At 40.7% G+C, this 13923-nt stretch overlaps 1 protein-coding gene across 1 annotated transcript in view; it reads left to right on the top strand.

Annotated features, from left to right (window-relative positions):
• Nucleotides 1-13923, top strand: part of grin2ca (glutamate receptor, ionotropic, N-methyl D-aspartate 2Ca) — an 87038-nt gene that overhangs the window by 58530 nt on the left and 14585 nt on the right. The window contains exons 6-8 of the mRNA XM_031318917.2: nt 8703-8871; nt 10313-10466; nt 11112-11237. Coding sequence (XP_031174777.1) covers nt 8703-8871; nt 10313-10466; nt 11112-11237 — 449 coding nt within the window. The remainder of the gene's footprint in view (nt 1-8702; nt 8872-10312; nt 10467-11111; nt 11238-13923) is intronic.

The following is a 13923-nucleotide window of genomic DNA, read 5'->3' as shown; positions in this document are numbered from 1 at the left end:
ACATTTCCTTTTGATGTCATGTAGCAAAGATAAAAACATATCTTGTGCTAAAAGGATATAGAACATTATAAGATTATGTCCACTTTTACTGCATCAGTATTAGCAAAACATTTGCTGTTACCAAACTGTTTCTTCAGTTAAAAACATCTTATGCAAACCCACTTTATTTCACTGTACCAAGTGCCACATGCACTCTAACATGTTAACATGCCCATATTAACTGATTTTGTATCCAATTTAAGAGCGCCATTAGGTATGAGATTAAGAGGCTCTTCCCCTGCCATTAGCCCAGGCATGACTTCTTATCACTCAATGAGGTGAGAAACTCATTAGGCTGCTTGGTCAGAGTGTAATATCCCAGGGATCACCCTGTGACCCAATCAGGGAAATATATGTGCTGCATGGTGGGGTATCAATTAGATGGGACGATTAGGCCATGTCATCAATCCTGAACACCTAGAGACTGATATTGGTGTTCATTAGTGGGGGAGAGAAGTGCTGGCCATTATCCATTACTGGCAATTGCGTTAACGAGATGAGCGGAACGCAAGATGAGTATCACGTCCCTTCAGTGTTATGGAAGACTGTAGTGCTTTATCGCTCATGCTTACCAATCATCCTGCCAGTATAAGAAGCATAACCCCCCATTGTCGGACAATGGCATATCTTACCGAAGCTGCAAAAAAATCCAAGGCAGAAGCAGATAAAGTCAATAAGAAGTTCAATGAAGCAATGGGCATTTTGGTCAGCTAAAGGAGAAACACTGACCGATGAACGTTGCAATGAAGGGTGAAGAGGTAGAAGCTTCTCTACGCTTTCAACAGTCAAACTGAAGATAGATCTCTGTGCATAGTAAGACTAGGACTGCAAGTGCAGATTATGTTCCTTAATTGTCAATCCGTGGATTGTTTTATGATTAAGTTATTTAATTAGTCTGTAAAGTGACAGGAAATAGTGAGAATGTCCATTAAAATCTGCCCGATCCCAAAGTGACATCTTCAAATTGCTAATTTTGTCCACCCAACAGCCCAAAGATATACATTTTACAATGATATTAAACAGAGCAAAGCAGCAAATCCACACATTGAGAAGTTTGATTTGAACACGTTTGTCATTTTTCCTGGATAAGTGACCTAAACAACGAATAGATTATTATAATTATTGTTGATAAATGTTTGATAAGGATCTCTTAAATTTGGTTATTAAAGATTTTTAATAGTAAGTGGGACAATTTACAGTTTAAAAATAAATTTGTCAGTGCTCTCTGGTTTCCACATTACATCAAAAATATCTTTGGTATTTCTGAACTGCAATTTCTTGTTAAAGCAATATTACACCAGAGGGTTTGATTTAACGTCATATTATTGGCACGACAGTGATGTGGCTAGGACCGAGGCACTTGTCCTAGCCACATCACTGTCGTGCCAATAATATGACATTAAATCAAACCCTTGAGTTTAATATAGCGATTATACAACAACAGTTACCAACTAAATAAAAGTTATAATTAAACTGTATTCATATTGTGGGGTAATTCCCTCTCAAAATAAAGAAAACATCAACAGAGACGATTTCTAGTCCCTCCCTGTAAAACATTAGTCAGCCAGCCTACTTAAGCTGATGTGATCCAAACAGCTGATGTGATCCAAACAATTCCAGTAACCGTTAACTCCAGAATGTTGTAAAAATGTCGTTTCATCCTATGATTCACTTCTCATCCTCTTCTAACCATTCATTAAAACTAAGTCCGCCATATTAATCAAAATTAACAACAAAACGACCCATTGTCTCAATATTATAGGCTAACGTTACTGTTATTCAGCCCTGGAAGTTACAATGTTGCCATTGAAATGGCGGCGTAATATTTTATGTGATGCGCAAGGTGCGCTCAAATGGCTCTGGGTGTGCCGTCATGTTGATTTGAGCATGTTCTATATGTCTAGTTGACCAATCCGATTGTCTGGTCGGATCTACTTGTCGTATAATACTCATCGATCGACACGTGTGCTGGTAATCAGCCTATTTATCAGTCAGCCTCAGTTTAGAACCCAGGTTGAAAATTGTGTTCCCTAATCCTCGCTGCAGGGTCAACTTTCTTCTCAGAGAGGCCTGACAAACAGCCAACAGGGCCCGGCTCAGACTTGGCTAAAGCAGCCCAAAGCAGTTATCACAAGATCTTCACTTTGACTCATATATGTTCTCCAGCAGGATCAGAAAAATCTCAAGCTCTCTTCCTCACTGCTTTAGTACTGCAGGCAGACTATTCTCCCTCAGAGCACAGTGGCAGAGATTAATTCAGAGGAAATGCCCTAGTGAAGGGTGGTATTGACCTGGGAAGATAATGTCATCATACACTCACAGGGTTCAGAAAGCTGCAAAAAGAATTTTCACACATCAGCGTTAATGTTTGAAAACTGTAGTAGCTTTAAATTGTATCATGTGCTCAGTATACTGCATATAGAGGGTGTAGTACTGTCGTGTTTACCAGCCCAGTTAGTCACACTTTGGACAGAGAACTTACTCACTATTGTACTGTAAGTACAGCTGTTCCCAAAGCTTTTAGCTGGCTACTTCATCATGAATTGATTACACAACAGGCCTACCAAGCACAGGCCTCGGGACCCAAGGGGTCTGGGGTTCCTTGGTCAGACCCTACGTGTGAAGTTTAGGGCTGGATCAGAATATTTTAATATTCAAATATTCGTTTGATGGGTAAGTATTCAATTTTCAATTTCGGGGTTCGAATATTTGTTTTGTTTTTTTAAAACGTGCATGCAGGTTGAAATTTACTGTGGTGTTTTGTCGGTATTAAGCCGCTAGCTGCCGGCTAATTTATGCAGCGCTATTTCGTCCATCTCAGCCAGGAATGGAGAATAGTTGAGTTGCAAACAAGCAGTCTGACGTTTATAGACATACGTCCGTATGGTTATGCTGTAGCGGCCTGGTGTCGTTTGCAGGGGATTTGATAAAGGTAAACATACTATAACCATTCATAACACTAATGCTCTAGTGAAGCACTGGCTGGCTGAGCATTCATTCACAAACACTGCGACTGTAGTCACTCGTCAGACTCGTCAGAATGCCTGCAGCAAAAACTTGAGTCTGATTCAACTTTTGGAGAAAATCAACCCTGCAGTGGACAAAAATGTAACCGGAGATCAGACTCGTCAGTTCGTATCGCGACGTGCGAGTCCCATTAACGTTACTGTAAACATCACTGGCTATCGCAACAAAAAAGTTTTCTTTTCTTTTACTTTTCTTCAACACAATTAAGTTCAAAGTCAGAATAAACTAAATATTGGTCCATTTCTTTTAATTATCTAGCAGCCCCTCAAACTCCTTCTGCAACAGTTTGCATTTCAGTTTCTTCAAATTTGGCAAATCTGCAGCATCACAGCTGCTTGAATGGAGTGAGACTTCTACTTTGCAGCCTCTAATTTGATTTACGCTAATATGTTTTAGATCTAATATCACCTGGTGCAGCTTTACAATTTAAGAGGTGAGCATTTCACCTACTGATGCCTGTCGCCAACAATAAAGCAGCTTCTACAACTTCCTACTTTGAATGGATAACCTCACGCACACATTTATAGCAATTCCCAAAGACCCATTTTAATGCAACTGGCAGCCAACTTAAAGCTCAGCCATGAACCCTGGCAGCTGGTAAGACAGGGGATGTTGGGACCTCTGTGTTTACTTGAGGTCTGCTGTGGCAGCCTTGTTTTCCTCTAAAGTGTTCATTTGTTCAGTTTGTTTGTTGTGGCTCGGCCTGCTTGTCGCCTGTTCGTCTCATTGCCTCCTGGTCCTGATGTGTGAGTGCAAAGTCAATTAGACTGAACGTTTGGGGAAGGTCAGGGGTGACGTGTCATTAGTGCTCTCTGCATTGCGCCGATGGCTCACTAGTTCGCTGCCGCATGACCTCACACTGCCCACCTAATGCACTATAGAGGTGTGTCTGTTTTGGTTTCCCTGAAAGCACATAAAGGTTTAATGGTGGCCAATAACCTCTCTGTGGTTTGTCTAAACTCATCCTGCCAGGCTAAAGGAGAGACAGCCACTCTGACACTTCTAGAGTTTTAGAAATATATTCCCCACACAAAGTATTGCCTTCATTTATGGAAAAGCTCAGTCTCACTACACAATGGGCTCTTCTAAGTGCAGTGGCCTGTTTTCGTTTTTAACTACGACTAATGATTGATTTTACTACGAACACAGATTATTCTAATGTTTATGAATCACTAATTGCTCACAAAGTAGAAACGTGAAAATGGGAAAATGGGTCACACAAAGAACACAACAAACTTAAATTATAATTTATAATTATTAGATCACTGCAGATTTCAAATCTCTGAATTTAATACCTCAAATGTCCCTTAATTTGTTAAAATCAGCCATCAACTCTGATGGTGAGATCAAAAAATATCATTTAGTCTGGTCTCAGCCTTATTAATTAACATGACAGAAGAACTGAGCATTATTTCGGCTTCACATTGGTCCACCTCGGAAAAGGCCCTGTTCATCATACAGTAGAACTGTAGGGAGGATGCAGTTGGTGAAGCGTACAAACGCAAAAAGCTGAAGTGCTCTGACCGAGCGACTGAAGCAGGACAAAACGGCTGGAGAACAAGGTTGCTCCCAGTGGAGGTCGGCTGCAGAGGTTTTGCAGCCATGTCAACCACGAGGCTGCTGAAAGGGATGGGAGTCCAAGGACAGGCCCCTAGGACAGGCCATCAAATCACTGACAGAGGCTGCCAAGCGAAGCAGCAACTGGCTCTAGCTAGAAAGAATAAGTTGACCATCGGGCAGCAGGAGTAGTAAAAGCGGAGGGCGGTTCACCTGAGACGCCAGGTGTCACCCTTGAGCCCTCTGGAGGTGTCGTGGGCCTTTCAACAGAACTCCAAGTAAGGAGGGTGCCCACCTAATGACCCCAGTGAAGCAATTCTCTCAAAACTCAAGGAACGATTGCCAATTACAATATGGGATCGTAAAACCAAGTCCTATGAGTTCAAATGTTAGGGATTAAATTCAGATATTTGCCCCTTAAAGTCACTTTTTTACAGCCATTACATTTTAAATGTTAACTAGTAAAAGTGAGAGAAATAAGTGGTTCTGTTCATTATAGCGAAGGCTATAAATCTGTCCATTACTATTAGTCTATAGATAGTGAGGAAAATTGTTTTAAAAAAATGCTATAAGTTTAAAATCCTCATATAACTACAAAACCAGTGAATGTTTTTGCTTGATAAAAGACAACTTTTTTCTCTTAATCAGAGCACCATAAAAGTATTTCTTACAAAGCGCTAGACTAGACTTTCTGCCCTCTTCCTGACTCACATCACTGGCGTCATCATGTTAATGTGAAACTGAAGGACATTTTCATCCCCACGTTCCTGGTAATCCTGCTAATAAATAAGGGGAATTGATTTTAACCCTTACGTCAGCCTCTTTTACTTGGTATGCTGAGTCTGAAACTGTCTGTTTAGCTTCTGCTGTGTGCTCTTTCTGAAGATCAGTACTGTATGGAAGCAGGCACATTGTGTCTTCTTTTTTTATACTGTAGTCCATACCACATCAAAGTCTGGGTCAGACTGTTTGGTGTTAGGATTAGGAAGAGAGAGGGAAATGTGAGGAAAAACAGGTGAGTCTAAAATGAAATACTTAAAGGTGTGGCATCTTAAAAGCAATACAGTAATACAAGACTTGCAGCAGTAATGTAGATAAATAAATAAAAGATGAGACGATTGCTGAGAAAACTGGCAGCCTGACAGCCTCTACACTACATTGTATATGCTGTACCAGTTGAAAATGTGGTGGATTGCTGCATGGCACAATACAAGAAGAGGCTACTGTTACTAGAGCAGTTATAGCCTGAAGTAAAGTGAGTATGCTGAAGGGTTCAGGGGTTTTATGGGTAATGTGGTCTTAATCTTAAGAATCAGTAGAAGAAAAAAACTAAGTAACAACTAACCAGCATTACTAACTAGAATAAAAGGACACCAACAATCAAATGTGTCTTTATCTACAAAAATTACACCCCTGCAACCCTCCAGACACACACAAATTCTGAAAATGATGGCAAATTTACATTGACCCTGGTGAATATTGTCAAGCGGCCCAACCCTAGTTTACATTAAAAAAGGTCTACTGAATAAAAAGTTACTCAAAGTAATAACTGAATGAATTAACTATATGTTTGCATTGAGCCTTTCATTTGGCATATTGAAGTTGTAACTTCCTTCAGGTAACATTTTGAGACTGGTGGCTATGGCCACGTTGCCATTATCCAGTCCAAACAATCCAGCAATGAGTTTCACTTCTGTCTGCCATTGTTTGTTTGTGATTAATTTATGTCGGATTTGTTTTGGTCCACCCAGCTGTCCGTCCATCTGTTGGGGCCGCGACATAATGCGCAAGCCTGTGGAGTAGCCCCAACTGTCCCCCCCCCCCCCCCCCAAATCAATGTCCTGACGTCAGAGCTGGTATTCTCACCTCCGTCAGCTACATCACCAGCTTTATGTTTATTTCTCAGTCCCTCATTCCTTCTCAGTCATACGTTGTTGTTGAAATCAGTTGTGATGACCAGCTGTATGTGTACCGTTACCAGAAGAATACAAACCACTGCAACACCTTTGTTTTTTCAATATCGTTTAACATTTAAGAGCTGCCAGTTCTGTGACTGGTATTAGAGTTTTGTAGAAAAACTTTCATATTTCTCAGTATTGTAAAGAGTAGTGTTCTGTATATGCCGAAAACTGGGGTATTGTATCAGCACTATTATTAAAAATGATTCCAAATAAAGTGGTTTAGATTTATCTGGATAAACGGTTAGTTTACCACATTATCAAATTAGTGAGTATAATGTTATCTTAACTAACAGAATTATTACTTATTAATATAGACCATAATGATGGCCAAAACTTTATTTAAAAAAAGATGCACGTTTAACCAGAATTATCCTTTAAGTAAGATAGTACTTACTGCAGGGCTGCTGTATTGCATTAGATTATACAGGTGTTTCTGATTATTACAGTTATGCTATAAACTTGTAGTGCCCTTTTGTTTTTGCATACATTATATATATATATATACACACACATACACACACACACACACACACATATATATTAGTGCTGTCAAACGATTAATTTTTTTAATCGCGATTAATCGCTGAATTTCTATAGTTAATCGCGATTAATCGCATATTTTATCACATGATTAAAATTCTATTATTTTGCATTTCAGAACAGTTTTTAAGTACATATTAACAATCGAAAGCAATTTTTACCAGTGTATCTTGATTGGGAATAAAATGAATGCAAAGAGAAGAGAGATTGCAAAGATTTGTAATTATTTATTTACTGTAAACAAAAGAAAAATGTGTGAATCTGTCATTATTGCACAATTCCTCCAAGTACCTAACTAAAAAAACTAAAAATCCCTATCCTTACTAGAGTCAATATAGTGTTTAGTAACTCCTAAATAATGTTGATTACTCACTGACGTCCAGTGATCACCGGTTAATGAGACAGCGTTTGCAGCACTTTGCAGCTGTTCCAGTTGGGTTGCTTTCTCCGTGTCGTACAGGCTGTGTATCCGTGAAAACTACTGTCCCCCTCGACGGCAACGAGACAGGTCAACCGTAGTACGTCTTTAAGACCCGAGTCCTCTACGATGCTGACAGGTCTGCAGTTAGTTGCCACCCGTTTCGCAAGAGCTGTAGTAATTTTTTGGGATTTGGTTTCATCCACAGGTCGGCAAGTAGCACTCTCCAAAATAGTGCTTTGCCTGAGTGGGTAGCATGCTAGCGGGTAGCATCACGTTAACTGTACTACTATGCTTAGCTCCGTAGGTGGTAGCTCAAGCTTGACGTGCTTCGGTGATATTTTAATTCGGCTTTACACAATGTGCATATGGCTTTCGACTTGTCTACGAGCCGTCCGGGAGTTTTGGAAAATAAAAAGCGCCATTCAGGATTTCATTGCTGCTGTCTTTCTCCATCATGCCTGCAGCCTGCAGCAGCAGGATGTGTTACGAGGAAGTGGCAGCTTGATGATAAGTAACGGTGCTGCAAGGGGTCAAAATAGTAGCCTGTTAGGCACGACGCAAAGCCGAGTGAAGTGTAAAATAAATTAATAAATGCCGGCATGCGATTAAAAATAATTAATCGTATCGGCCCTTAATCGCATCGCGATTAACGCGTTAACGCTGACAGCCCTAATATATATATATATATATATATATATATATATACACATATATAAAAATAGCAGTGTGTGTCTAAACTAAACTGCAGTGGACAGTTAGTTATAATTTTCTCTTTTCTGCAAATTTTAACCCTACATATCTAAATATTGCTCAATATTTCACATTACACTGTTTTATCCATTTCAAATATGGGCCTTGTTTATAATGGTATTTCCAATGATATAATCCAAATAATGTATTGGATATAATCATTTGTCATTTCCCTTCAATTGATAACATATGAGAGTTTAATAGCATCATCTGTAACAATGAAAACTGAGTAGTCTAGATCAACAGAAACCTATAATGTAAAGTATATATGTATAATGTAAAATGCACTGAGACAGAGCAGGAAAGACACTGACCTCCACATGAAACCTTGAAGAATAAACTTTTCCCAAATGTTGCCATTTGTGATCATCAGAACCATCACACTCTTTTTGTCCCTCTCTCTTTAGTATTGTGGGTCACACTGAGCCATACACTAAACTGTGCTGTAAAGGCTTCTGCATAGACATCCTGAAGAAGTTGTCCCGCACCATAAAGTTTTCCTACGATCTCTACCTGGTCACCAATGGCAAGCACGGCAAGCTGGTCCGAGGCATTTGGAATGGGATGATCGGAGAGGTAAGAAGTACCAACAGCTAACTGTACAATGACCACAGTGACATCACCAACATTATGAATGAGGTCATTTCTCTGTTGTTGCAGGAGTGAAACATTTCTGAGCCGTTTCTGATTTAACAAAAAGGATTTTACTCTTTTACAAAAAGGTCTATCTCTGTAGCGATTCTTTCCATAATGTCAGACATTTATGATAACAATTCGAACATGTCAATGGTTAAAAAAAAACACTTGCCCTACAGGATTACATTGCAGCCCGGTTCACGGCTGCCGGTTACACTGGACAAATTTCAAAGATGTTTGTTCACATTAGTCATTTAACAAATGCATGGGGAAACAGGGTCCAAGTTGAAAAAAAACAACTAAATTACTCTTTAACTTAACATTGATTGATTTGTTGTTTATTACTTGTGTATGTGATCAGAGTAAAACCCACTGATTGACCCATTGTGGTATTAAATTTAAAAACAATCATGTAAGTAAAAGGTCTATCATTTTTTTTTTTTTTTTTTTATCATCAGGAGCTAAACCTGTGTGCCAACGATAGATAACAGTGAAATCAGAGGGATAGCTTCAGACAAGACACTTTTTTGCTTCGGTAAACAGGAAAAGCAATTTGAAGTCAAGATTAATGAGTGCATTAATAGGTACCAAGGTCACTCTGGTGGGTGAGGGAGGGGCTGTTGTACAAAGAGGAGGAGTAGGTGTCCTTGTGAATAATCTCCACAGCCAGAGTCCTCTGGCCAGCCCTCCTCTTGAGGAGTTCGGAGGATACAACATTAGTTGGCCTGCTTTTTCCCCTTTTTCAAAAACAGGAAGGCTATTGTGCTCAATGAGGCATCAACCTCCATAGCCGAGATAATGGCTTGCATGAGGCGGAGTGTCTGGACTGTAAATCTACCAGCTCTCCATCAGTATGATAAACAGTGTGGTATGGCAGAGAAGGCTAGGAAAGCAGTCACAGTGGCTTTTGAACTGTAGAGAGGTTCAAACATTAGCGAAAATAGCATCACTTACTATTAAGCCAGAGCCACATTGACCTTTAGCCTGCAGTGATTAATACCACTTCCTGCTTGTAATATTTTGTCAGCAGACGCCTTATGTAATAGGCATTATGCTATATGCTGCAATACCTTATAATGCAATAAAGATGGACTGGATAGTACAGCATGCTTTACACAATGCATTGGTGAAAAAAAGGCTTATGAGTTGTGTCCATCTGGCTGCTAGAAGAACCAGACAGTATATCACCCTCAGGGACAGAGGCCGAGTGTGTTGACTTCACTGATAGATTAGATTCAAATCAAAGGTCAGCAGTGGATGTCCAGTGTGATGTCGGACGCTGCTATACAGGGTCCGATTTATGATAACGCAGACAAACATCCACTCTACATTCGCACTTTCATCTTAAAAAATATCTCTATTGACTTCCCTCCCGCCACAGGTGTTCTACAAGCGGGCAGACATGGCCATCGGCTCACTGACCATAAACGAAGAGCGATCTGAGATTATTGACTTCTCTGTGCCATTTGTGGAGACGGGCATCAGTGTGATGGTGGCCAGAAGTAACGGGACTGTCTCACCATCTGCCTTTTTAGGTCAGTAATTCCTCTGCGCATCCCTGAAGTAATGAAGACATATGGATGTGGATGTTATTGCCTTTGCTTAAAAAAAATGTGCTCAATTTAGCCATCAATGGGGCATTGTGGTGGCCTAGTGGTTAAGTCACAAAATATTTACTGTGATTGTTTACCCTGTACTGTTTATGATTTTAATTAAAATATTTGACATTTTTCAAAATGTGAAATTCATTTGAAATTTGTTTTAAACTAAATTTTTATTATTTTTTATATAATATATTTTATTAAATGTTTAGGGTTATGTGTATGCTAGTTTCTAGATAGGGTCAACAGATGAGCGTTCTTGGCCTTTCTGGCCATTTACAGTTGTTTCATTGACCATTCGGAATTGTCCCTGACAAATAAAAAAAAAAAAAAAAAAAAAAAACCTAAAAGGGAGATATTGTGAGTATTTAATATTTATTATATATAACAAATCAGTGTTATAGGCTTTTTATTTGTGGGATGGAATTCAGCTCTCTGTAATGTTGTTATGACATAAATTCATTATAGTAGTAGAATACGTTGTCCCAGTTTTCTTCATCGCTACCAACAGATGAAGTTTGAATCTCAGTGAGCTCTTCCTTTCGTCTGACTGTGTTCCGGTGTCCTCCGTCACTATAGAACCATACAGTCCGGCAGTCTGGGTGATGATGTTCGTCATGTGTCTGACTGTCGTGGCCATCACAGTCTTCGTCTTTGAATACTGCAGTCCAGTTGGGTACAACCGCAGCCTGGTCAGTGCCAAAGGTGAGTGTCGCCTCCCTCTCTCGTTCCATCTGCTGATCCTCACTTCACAACCACAACAGGGTAGAAGATGAGCTTTCGGCTGCTTGATAAACAGTAGTTGTTTCTTGTTGGGTTTTTAATACCGTACATGGTGGTCATAAAGGGATGGACATGGTCAGAAACAATGCTCAGGTAGGCTGTGGCATTTAAATGATGCCCAATTGGTACTAAGGGGCCTAAAGTGTGCCACAAAAACATCCCCCACACCATTACACCACCAACACCACCAGTCTGCACAGTGGTAACAAGGCATGACGGATCCATGTTCTCATTCTGTTTCCGCCAAATTCTGACTCACAGAGCATGTAACAGAAATCGAGACTCATCAGACCAGGCAACATTTTTCCAGTCTTCAACTGTCCAATTTTGGTGAGCTCGTGCAAATTGTAGCCTCATTTTCCTTTTTTTAGTGGAGATGAGTGGTACCCGGTGGGGTCTTCTGCTGGTGTAGCCCATCTGCCTCAAGGTTGTGCGTGTTGTGGCTTCACAAATGCTTTGCTGCATACCTCAGTTGTAACGAGTGGCTATTTGAGTCAAAGTTGATCTTCTATCAGCTAGAATTAGTCGGCCCATTCTCCTCTGACCTCTAGCATCAACAAGGCATTTTCGCCCACAGGACTGCAGCATACTGGATGTTTTTCCTTTTTCAGACCATTCTTTGTAAACCCTAGAAATGGTTGTGCACGAAAATCCCAGTAACTGAGCAGACTGTGAAATACTCAGACCAGCCCGTCTGGCACCAACAACCATGCCATGCTCAAAGTTGCTTAGATCACCTTTCTTTCCCATTCTGACATTCAGTTTGGAGTTCAGGAGATTGTCTTGACCTGGACCACACCCCTAAATGCACTGAAGCAACTGCCATGTGATTGGTTTATTAGATAATTGCATTAACGAGAAATTGAACAGGTGTTCCTAATAATCCTTTAGGTGAGTGTATACACCACTTTCTAAAGCCACGTGGCATGTTATCGCGAGGCTACGGTTGGGTTTAGGAAACGTCACACGCGGGTTGGGTTTAGGAAAAGAAGAACCGGTTGGGATTAGGAAAAAGAACGGGTTTGGGTTTAGGAAATATGACATGCCACACGGGTTGAGTTTAGGAAAAGAAGAACCGGTTGGGTTTAGGAAAAGAAGAAAGGGGTTGAGTTTAGGAAAAGAACAAACGTGGAAAGGAAACATCACACGCAGGACACAATCCCCGCTCTCCTGGGTGAAAGTCCTGTGTTTTACCCATCCTCCACCCTGACCAACCTCCCTATGCGGATTTTCCCCCTTTCATACTACTCGCTACAGCGTCAATTCACACGCAATCGCAAGGTAAGGTTAGTCAATGGAGGCCAAACGGCGTTCATAAACACGCTAAAAAGCGAGTATGCGTCTTGATAACACGGCAATAACGGCATATGAATTGGCGTGTCATATATACGCCACTTCATGAGATCAGTCTGGCAGGTTGGCGGCTGAAGAGGAACAATGCCAGCCGTTTGGAGATTTTTGGCTGTAAAAATAACAGAGGCTCTTACCCAATACATGATTGCACTTGACGACCAGCCATTGTCATTAATAATACTGGTATATAATACAGTGTACTGGAGCCGAGAGATTTCCAGCCGTCACCACAACACAGAAATCGTGTTTCCAAAGCTGCTTTGTGAAAAAGCACATCAGCACCCTGTTGCCCGTAAGCTTCACCACTGACATTTGGAGTAGCAGCATCAGCCCAATGTCTCTCAACATCTTAACGGGCATAAACATGAAGAAAAGCGATATTTTAATCTGATCCTTCCACATGCGGTCTCTACACAGCGCGGTCTCTACACAGCGCGAAACTTTTCAGGATTCATAAGAGTCCAACCCTGAGGACATCTACAGGCCAATATTGGCTCAAAGTCATAGCGCCCCCTAGTGGCAACAGGAAGTAGGCCTAAAAGTCAAGGTGCTATACTTTAACAAACTTCTCCTACAAAACTCATCCGATGGACTTCAAATTTGGTGCGTGCCATCTCAACACTTTAAAGATGAAAAGTTATTAAAAGCTAAACTTTTCGTCAAACGTGTGGGCGTGGCGGCCATTTTGAGCATTTATCGATGAACGAAGTTGTTTATACTTTAGTGTACATTGTCATATCTGCCCGAAATTTCTCACGATTGACAAGGGTCCAGGCCTGAGGACATCTACAGGCCAATATTGACTTTTGGTAGCACCCCCCGCTGGCTACAGTAAATCAGCCTTATATGACAAAGATCATCCAATTTACATGAAACTTATGTGTGGTCTACATGTGATACTGATACTTTAACCACGCCCCTTTCATACCATTTGAACCGTTTAAGGTAGAGTCTTGTGTGAGGTGTCATTGAACTCAGCCGAGTTCCTTCTTCATTGGTGATGGTTTGGCCTGCCCCCTATGCTTAAGCCAAGCCACCTTTCATAACTGGTGACCCATTTAAGGTAGAGTCTTGTGTGAGGTATCACTGAACTCAGCAGAGGCTTCCTTTTTCATTGGTCAAGGTTTGGCCCGCCCCCTATGATTTAGCCACACCCCCTTTTACAGCTAATTATCTGTATTACGTAGAGTCTTGTGTGAGATATCACTGAACTCACCAGAGAGTTCCCTTTTCATTGGTGACGATTTGCAGTGAG

Source organism: Sander lucioperca, chromosome 21, assembly GCF_008315115.2.
Source record: "Sander lucioperca isolate FBNREF2018 chromosome 21, SLUC_FBN_1.2, whole genome shotgun sequence".
Lineage (NCBI taxonomy): Eukaryota > Metazoa > Chordata > Actinopteri > Perciformes > Percidae > Sander > Sander lucioperca.
This window is presented reverse-complemented; position numbering and strand designations above follow the sequence as displayed.